The sequence below is a fragment of the Pollicipes pollicipes genome, unplaced genomic scaffold (genome assembly GCF_011947565.3).
Source record: "Pollicipes pollicipes isolate AB1234 unplaced genomic scaffold, Ppol_2.1 Scaffold_5724;HRSCAF=6776_pilon_pilon_pilon, whole genome shotgun sequence".
Lineage (NCBI taxonomy): Eukaryota > Metazoa > Arthropoda > Thecostraca > Pollicipedomorpha > Pollicipedidae > Pollicipes > Pollicipes pollicipes.
The window spans coordinates 56,102,466-56,124,415 of NW_023596746.1; the positions used below are offsets into that span (position 1 = coordinate 56,102,466).

Below are 21,950 nucleotides of genomic sequence, written 5' to 3' on the forward strand. Positions count from 1 at the left end.
CGATAAACGGTTATCAAACTGCAGACCCAAGAAGCGGGTACTGGATTCGTTCGGGATGGTCTGGCCGTGTAGCCTTAAAGCCATAGCGGGGCACTGACGACGTCGTCTGCAAAAGTGCATAGCGACTGTTTTCGAGGTCGAGAAACGTAGTCCGTTTGTAACGCTCCATCGTTCCAGGCTGATCACAGCCAACTGCAAGCGACGTTCCAAAGAGGCAAAGTTTGACGAGGCATACCAGATGGCGACGTCATCCACGAAGAGAGATCGGCTGACCGACTTTGGAAGGGAGTCACCAATATCGTTCATCATGACCGCGAACAAAGCGACGCTCAAAACGCTGCCCTGGGGCACGCCATTGTCTTGTTGGTACATATCCGAGAAGTGTGAGCCAACACGAACTCTGAAAGAACGATCGGTCATAAAGTTCACTAAGAACGTGCCCATGGCTCCTGGAATGCCATAATGAAAGAGCTTTTTCAGGGTGCCGTAACACCACGTCGTATCATAGGCTTTTTCAACATAAAAAACACAGCGCAAACATGTCGTTTTTCCCTAAAACTGGTGCGGATGTTTGTGTCGAGAGCTATAAGATGGTCAATGGTACTGCGATTTTTCCTGAATCCACCTTGAGCAGCCGTAAAAACGCTGTACCGCTCCAAAAACCACGAGAAACGCACATTTGCCATACGTTCCATCAACTTACAAATGCATGATGTCAGTGAGATAGGGCGATAGTCTGCATGGTCAGCCCCACTCTTACCAGGCTTGAGCATAAGGACAATATGTGGCTCACGCCACGACTCCGGAAAACCTCCATTCTCCCAGAGATTGTTGTACGTCGCTAAGAGGGCCTCAACTACTGAAGTAGCAAGTTGCTTAAGCATGGCGTTGTGAACTAGATCCGGACCCTCTGCCACATTGCGCAGCGATCCGATCGCGGAAATTAGTTCGGCCATTGTAGAAGGTCGGTTATACGACATCTGCTCCGTCGTGCTGAAGTCGACAGTGGATGCCTCGCAGCGGATCCAGTGACGCATAAACTGCGGGACGGCATTGCCGTTACCACACCGTTCGGAGAATGCGCGGGCGATTTCATTTGCTGCGTCAGCTGGGTGTATAATGTCACGTCCATTGATACGGAGCACAGGGTGTGGTACAGACGAGTGCTGTCCCGCAATGCGTTTGATTCGCGACCATATATTGGATACAGGTGTTTGTCAGTTTAGTTGGCCGACGTACGATCGCCACGATGCCCGCTCAGCCTCTAGAATGGTACGTCTAGCAGCCGCTCGTGCTCGTCGAAATGCAATAAGATTCTCAGTAGTGCTCCGACGGCCAAACTTTCTGAGGGCCCTCCTACGTGCACAGATTGCGTCCCGGCACTGCTGCGTCCACCATAGGACAGGGGGACGACGAGGGCACCGCGACGTTCGCGGTAAGCACCCTTCTGCAGACCGCAAAATCAGCGATGTCAAATCCTCTACCGACGGGGGTTCACTCGCTGGCTGCATAGTAAGGGAGTGCTCGATCCTCGCTTGAAACTCAGTCCAGTCGGCTTTTCTAAAATTCCAGCGCTGTGGCCGAGAACCAAGAAAAACGTCAGCCCGGTACTTGATCCAGATGGGGAAGTGGTCACTTCCCATTGGATCGTCTGACACCGACCAGTCAAAATGGTTGATCAGTTGTGGGCTCAAAAGACTTAAGTCGATTGCCGATGTCTGTCCCGATGGGAGTGTAAAATGGGTACGCGCCCCGTGTTTAAGAGGCACAGCGATTCTTCATGTATGAGGGCCTCGCAGCGTTTCCCGCGAGTGTTTGTCTTGACACAACCCCACGCTGAGTGGTGAGCGTTAAAATCACCTAAAATGAGGACAGACGGCGGGAGCTGAGCCACAAGGTGTCTCAGATGAGCAGACGAAAACCCGATCCCCGGAGGCAAGTAGATTGAGCATATGGTGATCGTATGGCAGTTTAACAACACTTTACTGCGATAGCTTGAAGCTCAGTATTCAAAGCCAGCCTTTGTGCACACACGCTGTGGTGCACGGCTAGGAGAACGCCACCACGAGCAGCAGGGTCAGGTGGTAAGTCTCGCCGCCAAACAGCATAACCCGAAAGACTAGAAACGCTGTCCGGTGCCAGTTTTGTCTCCTGGAGACATATCACCGCCGGACGCTGCTCGTTAATGCATGGTTGGATATCCTGGCAGCTTGTTTGGAGCACCTACAGTTCCACTGTAAAACATTCGTCATGAAGCTAAGAGGTCAGGACGGTCGTTAGCTTCCTATCACTCGATGGTATCTACGCCTACCGGAGGGCGGGGTGCATATGTTTGGGTTGTGAGTGTAAAACAGACCTACTTTTAAAAATACTCGGCTGCGCCGGCCACAGCAGACCCAGACGGTCCAGCAACGGGGTGCAGGGACCCACCAAGGTCTGATCCCACCGACGCCGGCCGGGTCTCGGGCCGAATACGTGGGCTGCCGTCTGTGGGCGAGATTGGCCAGGGGGGGGGGGGGCACGCTTTTCCGGGCGCCCCACTCTAGACGGGGACGGCGCCGGCGAAGCCGTGACCCTAGATGGCGGCGCAGGAGGAGGGCCCATCGGTGGCTTCCGAACCTCGGATTCACCAGGGACCTCTACGCGTCGTCTGGGCGGTGGACCGGCTTCCCCTGCGGGAGCACGTCCCTGATCCGCCCCCGGCAGCCGGCTAATCGCCTTCGCCCTCTCTTGCTCAACTAGACGCGCTCGCTTGGCTTCGCGGGCGCGCCTGTCAGCTTCTTGACGCTCCATCGTCCCTGCTACACGTTCACATGCACTGGTGAGGGGTGTCTGTGATGAGGAGACCGGTGGTTTCTCAGACGAAGGAATACCGGAAGGCGCGCGAGGGCTGCGGCCACGCCGAACCGTCGTCCACCCGTCATATGTTGGCGATCCAACTGGTGCCGAGGAGGCCGGCAGCACGGCGGCCACCGACTGCTCGATTGGTGCGGAGGGAGCTTGGGGTGCTGGCTGTGAGTCCGGGGCGCGTGCTGAGGGTACAACTGATGGGCCAAACGATCTCAAAAGTTCCAGAAATTGAACAGCCGTCATATCCTCGATCACGTTGGTGCGCGACAACGAAGCTTTCACTATCGATGCGTACGATGTTTTTGGGTGGGTCCCGTAATAAAGTTCTCGAGCCTCACGGAACGACACGTCTTGAGAAGTTTTGATTGATATGATTTCCTTCTCCTTAGCGTAGGCTGGACATGCACGGTCGTAGGACATGTGCGGAACCTGGTCCTTGCCGCAGTTGACGCAGTGGGGTTTGTCAGAAGTACATTCTTCGCTCATGTGCTCGAGGGACGCACATTTGCCACACGCAGCGCGGTTCTGACAGTTGGGTTTCGTGTGACCAAATCGCTGGCACTGATAGCACCGCATGGGGTTAGGCAAAAACGGACGAACTTTTACGCAGACGTGTCCCACACGTATCTCGGATGGTATGTCGGGGCGACTGAACGTGAGTATAAAGTTGTTCGTGGGCACTAACTCTCCTCCCCTTCTGACATGAATCCGTCGAGCGGTGGCTACTCCAAACTCTGAGAGCTCCTCCACGATCTCTTGCTCGTCAACGTCACGCAGGTCAAAACAGTTCACCACGCCCCGGGACGAATTTTTCGTGTTATGTGGTGTCGCCGATATTGACACTGTTTTTTCCCGTTTGCCAGCCCCATCCCGAAAACTGTACGAAAATTCAGTTGCTTCCATAGCCCGACTCGCCTCCAAGTCACTAGCAAATTCAACTTCTATTTTTCCATCTCGAGCTTGTCACATCTTTAACTTTTCCAAATTTGTCGCAGCCATTTCTTCTCTGAAACGGTGACAGGGACGCCAACCTAATCTCGTCACTTCCGAAGACGAGGATCCGTGGTCCGGGGATAACAGGTTCGCCTCTGCACCCTGGAGTTGTCGAGGTCCGCCCCCCTTTCGGAGGACGGGAGTTTTTAAAGGTAGAGGATGCCATGCATAAAGGGGTTTGCATTTCGGCACCGGGGCTCCCCACCCCCACGGAACCCAACTGGGGGACGGCTCAACACTCCCTAGGAAGGTGGTCACCGCCAGGGCTACCCCGGTGCTATACGGGGAGAACGACGCCTCCCACACAGCCAGGTGTAACCGGGAAGACCCCTCCCCGTCCTGACCGTGGTTCAGCGCCGCCGCCCCTTGACCCCTTAAAGCCGCTGCGCGCCGCCACGCGCCCCAAGCGAAGACCCCAAGGGGCACCCAACCGCAACGCGAGCGACAAGCCGCTGGACCCGCGTGGGGCCCCACGGCCCCCCCCCCCCCCCACGCCCGTGATATACGGATATCGGCCTGGTATACGGATATTTGGCCACGGATATCCTGGCCAAAGTGGAGTGTTGGGGCGCGCCGTGGACTGACCCGCACGACGCGCCCCTCAGCCACCAGGATCCGATCAGCCCGGGGACGTGGGCGAGGGGGCACGGCGACCCCGATAAAACGAGGATGAGGAGTGGTGATAGGGCCGGATGCGGGAGTGCGGGTAATGTGGAGGGAGCGGGTGGGACAAGGAGCAGGAGCTCACGTACCGGCAGGGTCGCTACGCCCTGAGAGGAACAGCTTCCGCTGTCCACCCTTTACCGGAGCTGGCACCCGAGGGGGCGCTAGTCCCCTACACCCACCGAAGCTGGTGCCCCTGCGGGTCTGGCACCTAGACTGCACGGCCGGCGGTGCATTCAATGCCGGCTCTGATGTGAACTAGGGTACATCTGGCACCACCTGAGCTTCCCGTGCGTGTGACCTGCTTCAGTAGCACCTCAGTATCATAAAGGTTCCATTGCAGGTATGCCAGCAACTGCAAGTATGCCAGCGCAACCCAACAGCACAGATCATCCTTCCTTCCTCTGGCCCTTCTGCACAGCTCTCTGACTCTAAAATACACCCGCAACCAAATCTCTCTCTGTCTCTCCTCTTCCTCTCTCGCGCACCTCTCTCTCTCTCTAACGCTCTCATCCTCGTCTCTCTCTCTCTCGTCCTCTACTCTCTCTCTCTCTCTCTCTCTCTCTCTCTCCTCTCTCTCTCTCTCTCTCTCTCTCAATCATCTCTCTCTCTTCCTCTCTCATCTCCTCTCAGCTCTCTCCACTCTCTCATCCGTCTCTTCTCTCTCTCCTCTCTCTCTCTCTCTCCATCGTCTCTCTCTCTCCATCTCACTCTCTCTCTCTCGCTCTCTCTCTCTCTCTCTCCACTCTCTCTCTCTCTCTCATCCGGGGGCGCAGCCGGTGCCATCTCCACCTTGCCATAGTTTACCAGTGTGGGGCGTTTTACTACTGACCCTTACAAGGCGGAGCCGGTACCACCCCGACCTTCCATGGCTTAACCACGGTTGCTCCACCACTGACCTGCACCAGGGCGCAGCCGGTGCCCTGTGCTCTGACGTGGACTTGACCTGGCAGCAGCGTGACGTCACGAGTTTCCATCAGTACAGATTGGTCCGCCGTCACGTTGATGACGTCGTTCAGCGAGCCGTCATCGGAGACGCGTACTCGCAGGGCGGTGCTGCTGGAGCAAGCAGGTCGGCCGATAATGCGGCCATGCCTCCAGCGCCGCAACCGTATCCTGTCACGACCGCCGCCAAGTGAGCAGCGCACAGGACATTGTAGAACCCATTCGATAAGATGGCCGGACTCATGGGTACAACAGAACCCTCCGCGGGTGGAGCAGAACACATGATGTGGCAGTCCCCTCCCGGAGTGAGCAGTACACACCGGTATGGACAGACCCCTCCGAGGTATTGAGCAGGACCACAGGTACGGCAGACCCGTCCGTGGGGAGTGAACAAACCACACAATTAACGGCAGTCCCTCCGTTAGGGTGAGCAGGATACACAGGGTATGATGGTAGTGGTTAAAGAGGGAGGGGGTATGCAGGATACACATGTACGAGACAGGCCCCTCCGTCGGACTGACATGACAACAGGTAAAACAGACCGTTCGGAGGGGGCAAACAAGCCACACATGTAAGACAGACAGCAGGCAACGTGTGGCGGTCGTGACCAGCTAGTCCGCAGACACTGACGTCCACCCCAGTGATTTCCTATGACCTGCGTGGACCACGAAGCCGCGCGACTGTTGCGCTGCTGGGTGATCCGCGCACGGCACCCAACGCGTCGGTGAGTGTTCGCTTCTGTCGTCACCGGCTTTCTCCAGCAGCTTCATCGTCAGGATGTTATAGGCACCCATCTCTAACGCTGAGTGCCCGATTCTCGTCAGACCTGGTGACGTACGCCACGATAAGTTTTGAAAGTACGCTGGTTAACCGCTTTCAGGATAGACCAGGATTGAGGAAGGTGCGTTCAGTAACATTAGATTCAGTGAAATGCGGAAATGGTGTCATTTCATATGCGCTCACTGCAGAGTTCCATCAAAACACACGAAAGAGTACAGAGCACACACAACTGTGCACAGTCAGCCTTCACACCAACGCATTCTGCAAGCATCTATGACAGTTGTTAAGCACCACAGCTATCATCACAGGCTGATCACTAGCCTTCGGACGTTCACAGCACCGTCCTCCAGTGAGTGTTACTGTTTGCTGGTGCGGAGGGATGACTCTAACCTTCGTTGCGCCCGTAAACCAGGCCCTCCTCCCTGGGGCGCGGCTCTTGAGCTCTGTCAGACCAACCGCGCCTCGTCCATGGCGGCGGCCACGCGCGCGCGTGCGTCAGCAGGGTCAGCGTGTACAGGTCAGAGCTGATGTCCTGGGGAAGGCACGTGGCGGCTGATGAGCGGCGGCCAACATGGCATTCCACGGACGGTGAGCGGCGGCCGACATGACATTCCACGGACGGTGAGCGGTGGCTGACATGGCATTCCACGGACAGTGAGCGGTGGCTGACATGGTATTCCACGGACGGTGAGCGGTGGCTGACTGGTATTCCACGGACGGTGAGCGGTAGCTGACATGGCATTCCACAGACGGTGAGCGGTGGCTGACATGGCATTCCACAGACGGTGAGCGGCGCGATACAGTCCCAGAGGTAGCTAACCCACGGACGGTGAGCGGTGTCCATCACGGTCCCGGCGGTAGCTAACCCACGGCCGGTGAGCGGTGTCCAACACGGTCCGGCGGTAGCTAACCCACGGACGGTGAGCGGCGGCCAGCACGACCCCGGCTAACCCACGGACGGTGAGCGGTGTCCAACACGGTCCCGGCGGTAGCTAACCCACGGACAGTGAGCGGTGTCCATCACGGTCCCGGCGGTAGCTAACCCACGGACGGTGAGCGGTGTCCAACACGGTCCCGGCGGTAGCTAACCCACGGACGGTGAGCGGTGTCCAACACGGTCCGGCGGTAGCTAACCCCGGACGGTGAGCGGTGTCCAACGGTCTCGGCGGTAGCTAACCCACGGCCGGTGAGCGGTGTCCAACACGGTCCCGGCGGTAGCTAACCCACGGACGGTGAGCGGTGTCCAACACGGCCTCAGGGGTAGCTATCCTACAGCGCTAAGTCACTCACGTCTATGTGCATACAAAGGCAACAGCGTAATAAAAGCTAGTGGAGTGCGTTCCTGCGCACGGCGGTAGACAAGAAAGACCAGCCTTTTGTGAGCTGTTTAACCCAATTTTGTGCTGCTTAGTCGGACGCCTCCCTACATAGTGCGGTATGGTATAGTGCATGCGTCCATCGGGAGCACAACCCAACCGGACACCGCCAGAGAACGGGCGGCGGAGGCAGGCTGCCCTTCTTCCCCACTGTAAGCAACGCATGTTTTACTAAGCACCATAGAGGACTCCTTCATTGATTTTATGGCAAGCACTCAGCGAGCTCCGACCCTACCCACACCCCTCCGTATTGAAGAATTTCTGGCTGTGCCCCTGACTGCAACGTGCACGTTTGTTTCATCCATGGATCATTTTATCGCTTTCTGCACATAAGGTCCGCTTCTGAACATTTTTGTCTGGTATTCTGTTGTATGGTGAGGTAGAAGGAGCGAGTGATATTGTTACAGAAGGCAAAAGCGATTATTACCTCGGCCACAACAAAATTTCCTGATAAATTTCATGCAACAGTCATTCTCGCTGCTTTTAGGTTCGTCCCGCGGAGCTACGGGCTTGTTGCGGGGGTACCAAGGCAGAGGCTAGATCATGAGGGTGCAAGTTGAACCACATGTGCAATATTACGTTTATATGTACGAACTGAGTGACTGAGCACGATACCTATTGCAATACCTCAAAAAACTTTCGGAACCATGTAGGCCAAAGCCACCAAAATAAGATGAAGCATCAACAGCAAGGCTCTAACATGCATCGCACAGTGAAGAAAATGCCGACCTACGCAAAATAGCCAATGCAGTTGCCGCGCCCTTCAAACTCATTAACTCAAACATCAACTGCCGACCTATCTAGAGTCAGTCTCGTCGCCAAACTCTTTTCCAGAAATCGCCTCCAGCGATCACACGTGTCTCTGAGCCGTTGGCTGACCTGTGTCAGGCAGCGGAAGGCGCCGTGGACGGTGTTCTCGCCCAGCTCGATCCCCGACTGCAAGCAGCGCGATGGGTGATGTAGGCCGTCAGCGCCTGCTGGCCGCCGGACCCAACGCCGCCCTGAAACACGTCAGCCTTGCTGGACTCCGCAGAGCATCGGCTGGTCCCCAAAGGGAACAACGGCTATCACGTGAGGATCGGGGCAAACGGCAATGGACTTCGCCGTTGGCGGACGGGTCAGAGGACAACCGGCCAAGGGTGACAGCATGCAAACACGGCTGCACAAGTATGAGTGGCGAGTATGCAACACGAGAAACCACACTTGGATCCCTCCGTCAATCAGCCGATGTAGTGCGTCCCACCCTCCCCCAGATCCAGCGGTAAGTACATGTGCTTTTCAACCCGCTTAGTTGTAGATACTTGGTTAAAAGCAGATTGAAGGCAAACATATGACAGCGTGCCACGGGGCGCGGAATCAATACAGACAAACACAAGATCTTGCCTTCATTTTCTTGTTGAGAACCGTCCCCACAGATGGGAAGCAGCCGCTACCCAATTGATGGGATTCGATCCATCGCACACTTCCTTCCAGTTCAGACTCGTCGATGAAAATGAACTCCTTTGCGTCACCGAACGACTTGATGACAAAGCCGGTCAGCCACATGGAGCCTGAGACGTCCGACTCGCCAAATGCCGAGTAGGACTTGTCCTCGTGACGGTAGCCCAGCTCGCGCTGGTAGCCTGGGGCGAGACACGGGTCACGAAGGTCACGGTAACAAGCGCGCTGGAGGTCTCACGAGTTTTGAGCTCAGCTGTCCATGAAAGGCTCCTAAAAGGGGCTCTATCTTAAGGAAATAGGTTACACCAAATAATATATCTGCTCTGGTGGTGCGAACTACCATGAGCAGTTTAAATCAGAAGACTTGTTCGGTTGCTTGGTGCAAAATACCAAGAAACGATAGCTTGGTTCTGACGCATGCGTGATCATTTGGGTTCACAATTTGGTATGTGAACCTCATACTAGTTAGGACTTCAGTAATAAACGTTACATAGAACGGGATAAAACGAATTCAGGGCACGACGCTGAATATGATATGTCAACTTTTACTAATTTGTACCGGACATTTGTGTGCTAGTGCAATGTTATTCCCAGCCTGATCAACCGAGTACCTGATCTCATAAAGCGGACAAGTTTATCCTTGATTCGCTCAGTCAGTTGACCAACTGCAGTCAAATACTTCATGACGTGAATGTTGGGAACGAAGAGCACCATGTTCTGTTCGCCGCAACCGGTTGGTTGCCGTACCAGCGACTCCAGGTTCTGAGAAGTACAGAAAGCTTGAACATATCTGCTTTGGCTTTAAACGGCACAGTTAACGCATCCATGATAGCGGAGGGAATCACATTAATGACGTAAACGAAAATAACTAGAGCAAAAGTGGGCCGTGGCCATACGTTACACAGCTGGGAGCATAAGGATGTGCCAACAGAGAAGGCCATGACTTGTACAGCAGGTTACTCGAAAACTACTTCAGCCTCACGATGATATATTTTGTCGAGCACATCCAGCGAGCATCTGTCATCGAGTATAGTGCGCAAGTGACGTACGTCAATGCTGGGTCCCAGCAGGTCTCCGACGACGGCGATCTGAGCCCGCTCGGAGTCGGGCACCAGGTCGGCCGGCAGAAGCAGCGGCCAGTCAACCTCCCGTCTGTTCGGTCCGCTCGACAGGTCGGCACCCTCCGCTGCCGGCGTACGGGTCGGGTCAGGGAAGCGGTACCCAAACAGGGCGAGCCCTACTGCGGCACAGGATACGTCCGTAGCCATGCGGCGGGACGAAGAAAGCCGCGTCGCGATCAAGGAAACTACGCCAACACACGGCTGAGCGTACGTGCGTCCCAACACTGCCAGCAACGTCGCGCCCTCCAGACCGTCACTAGCCTGCAGCTACACCGTCACCGGCATGAGTCGTTCCGTTAACATCCGCTTTGGCAGCGCACTCACGGCTGATGCACATGAAGAAGGAGTGGCTGACTTCATGCTCGAAGCCCTCCGGCTCCACCAGAATCGGCCTGGTCACGGCATCCCTGCGCAGGTGGTAGTCGTGTTGGCTGCATGCATTCACCGTAAAATGAGAAATCGGTTGAGAGCAATTACGCCTTCAGGTTTAATCGAAACGAAAAAAATGCCGACATTTTGATTTTTCTGCGGATACCTGTATGCCATTCAAGGGCACAAACGTACATGCACCTGACTGAATTGGGAACACTACCGGTTCATTTGCAACTCTTAACATCCCACGCAAACCAGGGTGTCTGGGCTCGTGTCTCGGTTACGCACACCTGCCGTGTTTAAAGCTGACTCACACGGTGTGCGCCACGCTCCGTACTCCCGCAACGCGTAACGCCACACACCTGAAGTAGGGCACCACCTCTGACCCACACTCGGCGGGGAAGTCGGAGTACACTTCAGCCACCACGGTGATGTTAACGTCGCCGAGCTGGCCGGGCCGCAGCCGGTACGGCACGACCTCGGCCACGCCGGTCGACACGCACGAGGTCACCACCGGCGCCGAGAGCGTCTCGAACTCGTCCGACGCCACCAGTGTCAGCTTGACCTGCGGCCACAGGCGCCGGTGCATGTTTAGCGTCCACAGGACCGGCGGGATATCGCGTGGGACCAGTAAGGTCCGAGCGGACAGCTAGTACAGCTAGTGCTGGATTCAATTTTATCCAGCATGTGACGTGTGGTGACGCCGAGCACCGACAGAGATAACACGAGCGAGCAAGATAACACGAGCGGAACAGAGCGCTCAGGAGAGCAGCGAGGACCCACCGGCAGCGCCTCTTCGTTGTAGTTGAGCACCGAGACCTTGAGCACTAACGTCTCGCCGCGTTTCACCGAGTAGGGCAGCGTGTAGCTGACGAAGAACGGCTGGAAGCTGGTGAGTGAGGCCGACGGCGCCACGCCAAGGCCGGCCGTCTCCGAGCTGCACACGGCTCCGCCTACCCACTCGGTGATGGTGTCCGGCACCTTCTGTGTCAACGTCACCGAGCCGTCGTCCCTGCCAGGTGCGGGGTGGCCGGCTGTGACACTGGCCAGGCGACCGAGGAGCGGCACGAGATCGTGACTTGATGGTGTAACTGTCCTAGTTCCTGCATGTGGCATGGCGATTTTTTATGTGAACATGACTAACGGTACGGAATCGTGACTTAATGGTGTAACTCTGTCCTATTTCCTGCATGTGAGGAGCGGCACGGAATCCTGGCTTGATGGTGTACCTGTCCTAGTTCCTGCATATGGCGTGGCGAGTTATAGTGCTGAAAAGGACCGACGCTTAGGGTATTAGAATGTGTTCGGTAAAGGGCAATATCGAGAAATTGGCATCATTTATTGTGATTAGACTCAAGTATAGCACTGGCCAGGTTTGATTTCAGAACCAATGATTGCATGATAGCTTGATCTAGCCGACTTCGTTGGTATTCCAAGGCTATTCTCAGCGCAGTAACACATAATGTTTCCACAACCAGGAGATTGCAAACATGTTTCCTAACATCACCTTGCAAGTTCCATTAGTTTCGATTTTTTAGGAGGACGCATTATACACACTGCGCTCAATGGTTACATGTATACGTGACCGCACTCGAACGACATAAAACCATAGCTATTCGTGTTCATGATAGTTTCAGCAAACCCTTGAGCAGCATCCGAGTACGAGAATCAACGGCTCAAGCCCACATCCAAGGCAGCCTCGTCCTAGTCGGTGCGTCCACGTTTGTCCACTGACCCGACTGTGTAGAGGTCGAACAACCACGTCTCGCGGAAGTCGGTGCGAACCTCGTCAGGCACCTCGGACGGAGGCGGCGCCGGGGCGTTGGAAACCACTACTGAGGGGACCGGGTCCGGGACTGCTGGCATCGGTGGAGTGTGAGCACGTCACCTAAGAGCAGCGAGCGCATGCTCTCTTTCCCTTTATTAACTGTACTCTACGAGAACTGTGTAAGAACACGACGCCACAGGCCTCCGAAAAGACACAAATCAGTCGTGGATCATCATCGTATGGTTGATGGGTGTGGAAAACAATCATGCATGAGGTTATTACTACACTGCACCACCACCTGTGACTAGCGCGGGTGAAGGACTTGCGTCAAATTAGCTGTATCAGAGAGCAATCCATTTCTTGGCTTTTGGTGCCGGGTATTGGGTCGGCTAGATGGGAACGCACCTTTGGTGGAAGTGACGTAGCTGGAATATGTCGTCTGTTGTCGTGTGGCTGTTGAAAATGGTCTGGAGATGCCAGCGCCTATAGCCCTATCGCTTTCAGTAATGATGGCTCCGGAGGCAAAGGTAGTACGCCGAGGATAATATGGGAGGATTTTGGCAATACAATTGCGCGCCTCGGTGACAAGGTCGGACAACACCATGACTGAGCTGCTCTGAAACAGAACGGTCCCAAGCGTGCCAGGTCAGCATAGACACAACCATCGAGCAATGCAGCTACAGCACGTGACGCCGAAGGAAACGCCAAGTACAAAATATGCACGTCAGCTGCAAAACACTGCGAAAAAGCAGTTTCTTGCATGTGTGTCGGCAGCACCTGACAGGAGCGTTGTCAGACAGTTTTCGGAGTATTGTCTGTCTCCTTACAGTTAATTCGGCATTCAGTTGGTCGAATACTTACACCGAATGCGGTGAGCGAATCTGCATGGGTCGAAGCCCAAGAGTAACGCCGCAGTGGTGTACTAGTAATACCCGACTGGAACGGCCTCCTCCGCCTGGCCGGCCTGGCTGGTGGGGAGCCAGGGGGGTCCGAGAGCAGCGGCAGTCCGTCTGGCACACACCAGAGTTACGTCACCCACACGTGAGACGGACGTAAGTGACGTCACACATGACCTGGTGACACAGACTGAGGACCTGAGGTCGTTTAGCCCGAAGCTATTGGCTGTTCAGTGTTTGGATGTTCGATGACAACGGAAAACAAGAGCAGGCCCGACGAACCTAACCTGAACGTGGAAGGTCGGAACGAACAACACTAGTGAATTGTCTACGAACCTTAACATTGGTTTATCTAGTTCAGCCATTGGTTAATCTCCCCCACATTATTAACATCAAATAACCATACATCCCGTATACGCTTCCGAAAGTATCCATTTTGGAGGGAGTGCTTCATTTTTACATGGGGTTTTGAACTGAACCAGTCATCTTCAAGATCATTTGGTCCAGTTCACAGTTCTGCCCTTCTTGAAACCTAAACCTCTATTGTTTCTGAGGTTCACGCCGGGGAAGATGTGCAAACTATTTCGGGGAGACTATTTCAAGGTCACCCAGACATCCATGCCGCCATAATAACGCTATTTAGATCCTGTAATTTTATTAGCCACACGGCAATAAAAGGCAAAAATTTTGTTGAGTCGTCCATGCCTGGCGTTGGTGAGCACGCCTTCCGGACATAATGGCCGTTAGTTGGCTGTCAGTCGATGTAATGTAAGGTGCGATAACAGTAACAGTAATAAGCAGTCTTTTCCACTCACAAGCATACCTATAGCTGTAAGCGATCCTATTTCATCACATGTGATGCATGCTTCAACGCCTTCAAATGTTTATCATTCCCTCTAATGCCACGCGTCTTGCCCGAAAAACAGTGTGCACTCCTATGCGGTGTTGCAAATGCCTGAGCCGCACTGACTGTACTCACGTTTGGCCCTGCAGTACTCGTCGTCGTTGATCTGACTGATGCCAACACGCGAGGTGAGAACTCGAAGGCTCTCATAGATGTCAGACAGCGTGATCTTGTTCTTATCGCCGAGTAGGCTCACCGATTTGTCAACCACATCTACAAACGGATTCCATCGTGATATAACACCACACATTCACCTATCGATTTATTTCATCACGCATTCAACTATTCAGCCCTAAGAAACGCGATGCTTTTTGCGAGAGATCATAATTTGCACAAAGGAAAAGGAAACGGTCGCTTTTTAACGGCGCGAATCATACAAAAAGCCAAACAAATATTAAGTATGTTGCTAGTGTTTGCAGTCGGCATATGGCATCTGCGCCGAAACAGTATGTACTGAACTTTGTTTTGCGCTAGAAAAGACGCATAATGGTATAATCCACCATGAGGGGACTGAACTTCTAATCATATTACCACGCGCCCAGGTGGCCGGTTGAATGCCCTTCGCTTGGGCGGTGGCTGGAGGGCGAGCAAGTAACCCCTAAGGCTTCACCACCTGAAAAGCTACAACTGCCATATCTACAGGGTGGGTAGGCTGGTATGCGAGTCAGAATCACCTGATTGTAATCACGTAGTTGTTATCAGCTGTCAAAATTTGAGGTTCCTGGGTCATGACATTTGGGCCAAATGGGGTAAAAAGTCTAACAGCAGACTGGCGTCTAAAGTGTGCCATGACCTCCTCGTGCAACCGCCTCCAGCCTAAATACCGTTCTGAGAAAATTATCACTGATGTTCATTTAAGGTCAGTTACCTTATGAAGCATTAAAGTCATGGTTAACAAAGCCATATGTTATGTGAGTACCAATAGCCTTATTCCTCGGAGAAAAACCTAGAGAATGGAGAAATAGATTGGTATTATATTAGTATCATATTACATTGTTTGATTACGTTATCCCATCTTACATTAAACCAATCTATTTCTCCATTCTCCTGGTGTTTCTACGAAAAATCAGGCTATTACTTCTGTCTTATCTAAGTAAAAAATATTCCTCGCGAATGCACTGAACAACATAAGCGCTATGTTATCTTTGTTTTTATATTTGAATATGCGTCAAGGATTAAGCTAGGTGGTTTGCTCCTGAAAAGATGTTGACCGGTGTACTTTTAGGTCAGTGACGTACTCTGACGTTTAAGAAGTCCACGAAAGATGTGTGTTCTGGTCCCCAACATTAATGAATTTGAAATGAGCACCATAAGCTACCACATGGAGCATAACCTCAAGTAAAAAATATGTTGGTTTTGACCTCGGTCTGACCTCTACACTTGGCCCTAGGTCAATGTTATTTATTGTAATTCTCAATAGGACTGTTTGATCACCCAGAGAAGCTATATCAGAAATGCGATGTTTCGGCTAAAAATCCGTTGTTTCATCAGATTGAAGGATTTCCTAGAAATTGTCTCAACTGATAGCCACCGCCAGACTTCAACCTGCAATAGATCAGCGACCTCACGTAGTGCGTCTAATTTTTATATAACAAGTTATCCAATACTCGTTTAATTACAGTTTTGCAACATTTAGCGCAACACCGCGATGCACACCGCGTTGTTCGGAAATTATGTTGTAAATCCGCGTGAGCGCGTGCTAAGCTCTCTGAAATGTTCTTCACACTCGAGGTATTCGACCTCTCGTGAAATTTTCATAACAAACACAAGTAGGTAGTCGCATGGTACGTGGTAACACGAACATGATAATGATCGTTTCTGATGTAAAGCACTGTACACAAACGAACGTGCACAAGCAGGAAGGGTGCATGGTGTGTTCAGATCAGTACAATGGAGCTATGCGCGCGCAAAAAAGAAAGAAAGCGAAACTCTAGTGTTTGATCTTACAAAAAGGTTGGCAGACTGCACTTGGTTGACGAGCTCGAGAGTTGGCCTCAACGACAGTGAAGTGATTTGTATCATGACTTCATGCATGGTCAATGGTCACATACATGTGGAGCCACTGATGCCTGGAGCACTTGCGCTGTTGCATGACCTTATCCTCCGACTTGATGGCGGGGTCCTCATACACATCGCACAAAAGCGGGGTGGCACGCTTCGCCGCGAAGTACGCACACGTTTGCAGGCATGACAAATATCATTACGTAACGATACAACAGCACTTTTTGCCTTATTCCTCGTAGGTTAACCAGGAGAAAGGAGAGACAGATGTATTTATATTTCGGCTATATGACTTGACCGAAAGGAATATCAGTAGTAAAATTGGAAGTCGCCTGCCGATCCTAACAAAATTCTTAGGTTAAAAACAGCTGTGGCTGGCTGTTTGAAGAAAAGCAAGTATCGAGGGGGATCGGCAGGCAATTTTGAATTTACTTCTAATTTGTGTTATCTCCCCTTTCTAATAATTCAACCAGGAACAAGGCCAACAGGGCTGTCTTATATAAATGCATCATGTCCCTCGCAAATGCACTTAGAAAATGCCGTAGTCACTACATAACCTCTCGTGGAACGGCACGCACTATAGCAGTGACACAACATAACAAAGAAGACGGAAACTTCGCAGATGCTGGGACTGAAGTAGTTTCGGACTTTGCACGATCACTCCAATGACGTAAGCACGCAATGCACACTGAAAGCAGCCAGCCGTTGATGGGCTTGGCTTTACGTAAAGTATTGGCCAAGACAAATGTTGAGAAGGGGGACAAGGGCGGACGCGGACGATAAATTATCCCGTGGATGGTGCGTGTCCACCACTCACCAAGAACCGACTATCACGCCCTAAACGGAGAGTTCCCCCTCCCCTCCCCCCCCCCCCCCCCCCAAGACCGCCTGTCACTTTATGGACGGAGTGTACCCACCACTCACCGCAAGAAGATTGTCAACCCGTGGACGGAGAGTACCCACAACTCGCTGAGAGCTGACTGTCTTCCCATGGGTGGAGTGCACTTACCACTCACTGTACGAAAGCTATCGCTCCGTGGACGGAGAGTACCCACCACTCACCGAGTCCACAAAGTGAGCGGGGAGCTGCCGTGACCGTCAGATGCACGGTGTCCCGCGGCTGGACGCGGTCAGGCGACCAGCTCAGCGACACCTGGTTGTCCAGACAGCGCTCCGCAGCATATGACTGGCTGTCCGCGATCACCTCGCCATCAATCACCATGTAGACCAGAACATGGAAGCCCGAGGACATGGATGACGTCACTGGGATCGCGAGCGCCACCTGACCTGTTGACGCAGACCGGTTGGTGTTTCTCTGCTGCCCGTGGCTCGCCGGTCACATGGGTAACAGCGGGCTGATGACAGTATGTCAGACAAACTGTTACGGGGCCGACATCTTGGTACAGACACATGCAAGCTCCAAGATGGGCATAGTTTTCTCACTCCTCAGTCATGCACGGCATGATCAGCTGCGTGGTGTCATCGCCACTCCTTCAGCTATAATGTCCGTTATGTACTGTGTACTGTTCTGGGCCAGGCGCTTCATATGCGGCGGTGCTTGACTGTGTTGGACGCAGTGCGTGACGCTGTAACGGCACAGAGCGATTTCCATCGCGAGTGCAGCAAAATCATGCATCAACAAGATACTCAACTCAGGCCAGCTCCTAAGCTACACGCTATGCACCACAAACCGCCCAGTGTCAGGGGCAAATCTCCTACCGCTCCGTCTGTCGTAACACTGATTAGGCGACCCAGCCGCACCAGCCGGTGACGCCTCACTCACCGACGGGATGTGACCCGGACACCGTGGGCAGGTTAACGACCCTGCCCTCCTGCAGTGCAGAGGCGTCGACCGCCTCGGAAAACGTCACCGGCACTAAGTCCGCCAGCAAGATGTCGCTGTTGGCCATGACCTGACGCGCCCGGTGAACACAAGGTCAACACGCTTCTCCGACTGCATTCCTCGGTTCCGCTTCACGAGTTACAACAGCATGACCGCTATAGGCACATTTTCAAACGGTGGCAGGGGTACATCCCTGTCTTCTTATATAGCATAGCTTCTATTAGCGCAAGTAAATGACGACGTCTGGTGTCAAAACATTTGTATCTGTTGCCAGTATCAAGAGCACGATATCCAAAGTCAGCCTGAATCAGTCAGACTGGCAGAATTAATCAGATTCTGAATCTGAGTCGGTCCAAAGCCAGGTCCGAGTCTGAATCGCATCAAGACATTTTACATTCAGAGATCTACAAGGGAAGTGCCTTATTTTACCTCCCGCGCAGCATGACTTCTTCATTTGCAGCTTTTGAATGTTGTCTGTACAATACACTCTCGATGTAGCTCACCTGGTAAAACAGCTCGAACTGCGATCCCAGACGGGTCGTGAAGAAGACGTCAATGCGGGCCTCAGTGCCGCACGTGAACTCCTTGCGGGGCAGCCGAAGCAGCTGCACAAAGGCTCCTGACTCAGAAGACCAGCCCTCAACGTTGTACTTGAGTCTGGGCGATCTCATCCATGTTGATGGGTACCAATAGCGCAGGGCGGAAGACCAACTGCTTCCGCCGTACGGGTACCTGGTCTCGGATAGGCGCGGTATCGTGGCCTGCAGCGAAAGTAACCGGGCTGACATTCCACGGAAGTTTGCCCGCGCGGTGAGCGCGGGTAGCTGGGTGGTTGCCCACGCGTAGACGGTCATTGGAATGTCGCTCTCGCAGTGATTAAGTTTTTTCCGACTTCACGTCGCCGGCATGGGAATGGTACCGCCTTTACTCCGCTTTCGGGTGGGAGTCAATTTGCCCTCTCTCCCAAAAGTTATTGCAAAGTAAGTGGCTAACGGCACCGCAATGCCGCATTTAAGTTTGCGTAGTCGCAAGCAATTGAATAGCGGATCTGTTAGCTCACCAAATTAGATGCCCCTTGTAACGTCGTTGACCTATGGAGGTCAAAATCACACCGAAGCCGTCAACAAGGACAGCTAGAGGATCGTTCAGTCTGATGCGACAAGGCAGTATTAGAAGAAGCCATGCATTTCTAAGTTAGCTTCTTAGGTGATAAATCAATTGAATTTTGGAAAGTGACAAAGTTCATTGCCCTAGGGTCAGGTGCGAATTCCAGACCGAGGTCAAACCAACATACTCTTTAATAAAAAACCTTCTTATTGAAAGGCTTCTGATGTATATCTCAAATTTCTTAAACACAGGGACCGCAGCAGACATATGTTATAGACTTATTATATGTAGTGGGTCGCTGGCCTTGAATGACCCAGGTCTATCCTTTTTGTTTTTGGAACGTACCGCCTAGCGTAATCCTTAAAGCGAATTCAAGTTCAGAATCAAACTAATCTTCTTTATTTTCTATCCCCATCATCAGAAGGTCAAACAAGGTCACCGAACTAAAATGATCACCAGTGACCTTTTGTTTAGAACCGGAATTTAGGTTTAAGGCGGTTACATGAGGAGATCTAGGGGTAGTTTGGACATCAGTCTCCTTTTTGATACTCTTTGACCCTATTTCACACGATGTCATGACCTATGTTGATATGGACATCAACTGTTGACACAAATGAGTCCGTATACCACCCAACTCAATCTGTGAGTTGTGAGTTGTGAGCTATGTGCTTCTATTTTCTTTAGTACTTGATATCACAAGGCGTCAGTTTGGCTTCCCATCCGAGCGAAGTGCATTTAACCGGCCACCTGGGCGTGTATTAAGCTACGTAATCGTTGGAACATGAATAGGCTATGACAATGTGCATCGATTACAAATCTGATACCTTTCCACTATGCTAACTTATGGACACCTGAAGGGCATTGTCAGTCACAACTAAGTAAGGAGGATGACATAGACGAAATCGTCTTCCTCAGCGCGCAAAATAAACCACATCCACACATGCACACGCACACGCACACGCACACGCACGCGTACAGGCACACGCCCTTGCAGACACGCACAAGAACACGCACACGTACTCGGACACGCGCACGCGCACACACACACACACGCACACAAATACCACGCGCGCGCGCACGCACACACGCATGCACGCACGCTCGCAAACACCCTCCCTCTCTCCCGCCATTTCTGTTCTCTTCATAGAACGTTCAGCTTTCACTGGTCTACTGCGTGAAACCAAACAGGAGAGTAGAAACGTTGCGAGAGCTAGACCACCCACGCACATGTTATACCCTTTTACCCAACTCTTCACATGCCTTTTTATTAAACACTTAGGTTAGCGCAACGCACGCACACAACATTTGTCTCATGGTATAAAAACATGAACGCGCGTACGCGATATACTTATATTTATGTGTCTGTATCAGGTTGTCTAGTGTTAGCATGTAGTAACGAAGATATTGATGTAATGAATAGTATAAGGGAGGGGCAAGCGCCGCCGGGGCCAGCGAGCGCGTAAGTCCCCATTGCTGATGTTGATACAAAAACGGAGCCCCAGACTCGCTAACCCGAGTTTCTTGCCGTTTGCTATCACAACAAACGCCACCATTTTTAAGCGTTTTATCAAATACCTGAATAGATATGTCTTCGATTTTCTGATCTTGAGGTGGCAGAGTGAACGCGACCACACCTTTGCTGTCAGACGTGACGTTCAGACAGACCGGATCGGCAGAAGACCTCCAAAAGTACAGTCGTGCAGAGTTAGAGAGCATCGCTTCCCAAGTTACTGGGAAGTTCCCAGTCATTGGGGACTACACTCGTTTAACATGCGTCCGGGTGGCCAATGACAGCGACGCGCTTGGGGTCGCGGAAGGTGTCAGGATAACCCTTGACATCTCCAAGAGCAAGTAATCTATGGATATTAAATATACAGTAGGGATAGGTAGACCAATATGTGAACTCACTCGTGTTGGGTTTTAGGGTCATAACTTTTGGGTCAGAGATTTCAAATAAATTTAAACACCAGCTCGGCGTCACAAGTGCCTACAGACATTCTCAAGAAGCTACCTTTAACCTAGATTCATTTCTTAAGCAAAGGTGCCTGGTGTTGATTTCAGGTCAGTAACTTTATTTGACCTTCAGAAAGCCACGGCCACCAACTACATACGAAGTTGTGGGTCTTGAAGGTTAAAAAGCAGCAAGTACTACGCCGAAAGGCGTGCTATTAACAACAGTAGGTCGATGGGGACCATTTTAGCCCAGTGATATCTGTCTTTATGAGGTACAGATAAGAGGTTTGCTGGTGTCTCTGTAAGCAAGAAATTCAGAATAAGCGTGAAAATTACTTTGACAAAATAGCAAGCTCTCAAGCTCGGCTCAAAAGCTCCGTAAACAGCTGTAACATCATTCGAACCTGACACATGGCCATTGAAATTTGTCAAGATCTTAAATAATATTTATAATTGTCCAAGAAACCATCTCAAGGATGTATGGGTTTCGTTAACAGTCCGTTATCGCATACAATACATAGTTGATAACAATTCACTAGGAGTTGCCTCCGCTGACACAAATGGCTTGAATTTAAACTGTCAGAGGTCAACGACCTTACATGATACATTAATTCCATAATCACAAACTGTCGGCTATTGGATTGTCCACAGCTAGACGCAGTGAAGCAAAGCTACGCAGCGCGGTTTGGAGGTCATTCTGGAAAAAACCTTCGGGGGAGGAGTTAGATTATCCCCACCCAAGCGCGTGTTTAAGTATATTGTCTATAATCTGTATATCAGAATATGCCCACGACCAGAACTGCCGGTCAGCTCAAATTTCACAAAGATCGGGGGTTAGCCAGTTTACTTTCTCATGTCTGGCATTTACATAGATAACTATTATTTCAGCGACGGCCAGGTTTCAAGCTAGCTACGATCCTGGCTTTGCGTCAGCCCAT

The 21,950-nt window shown here is 52.2% G+C and overlaps 1 protein-coding gene across 1 annotated transcript in view; it reads right to left on the minus strand.

Annotated features, from left to right (window-relative positions):
- LOC119103246 (alpha-1-macroglobulin) overlaps window positions 1-21,950 on the minus strand; it is a 55,322-nt gene that overhangs the window by 4,063 nt on the left and 29,309 nt on the right. Inside the window, exons 10-26 of the mRNA XM_037226687.1 lie at window positions 20,635-20,740; window positions 18,456-18,713; window positions 17,893-18,022; window positions 17,172-17,396; window positions 14,184-14,321; window positions 13,170-13,318; window positions 12,714-12,924; window positions 12,276-12,396; window positions 11,324-11,552; window positions 10,903-11,105; window positions 10,493-10,575; window positions 10,097-10,233; window positions 9,659-9,809; window positions 8,991-9,229; window positions 8,528-8,608; window positions 6,693-6,763; window positions 5,406-5,565 (exon numbers count right to left, since the gene is read on the minus strand). Coding sequence (XP_037082582.1) covers window positions 5,406-5,565; window positions 6,693-6,763; window positions 8,528-8,608; window positions 8,991-9,229; window positions 9,659-9,809; window positions 10,097-10,233; window positions 10,493-10,575; window positions 10,903-11,105; window positions 11,324-11,552; window positions 12,276-12,396; window positions 12,714-12,924; window positions 13,170-13,318; window positions 14,184-14,321; window positions 17,172-17,396; window positions 17,893-18,022; window positions 18,456-18,713; window positions 20,635-20,740 — 2,692 coding nt within the window. The remainder of the gene's footprint in view (window positions 1-5,405; window positions 5,566-6,692; window positions 6,764-8,527; window positions 8,609-8,990; window positions 9,230-9,658; window positions 9,810-10,096; window positions 10,234-10,492; window positions 10,576-10,902; window positions 11,106-11,323; window positions 11,553-12,275; window positions 12,397-12,713; window positions 12,925-13,169; window positions 13,319-14,183; window positions 14,322-17,171; window positions 17,397-17,892; window positions 18,023-18,455; window positions 18,714-20,634; window positions 20,741-21,950) is intronic.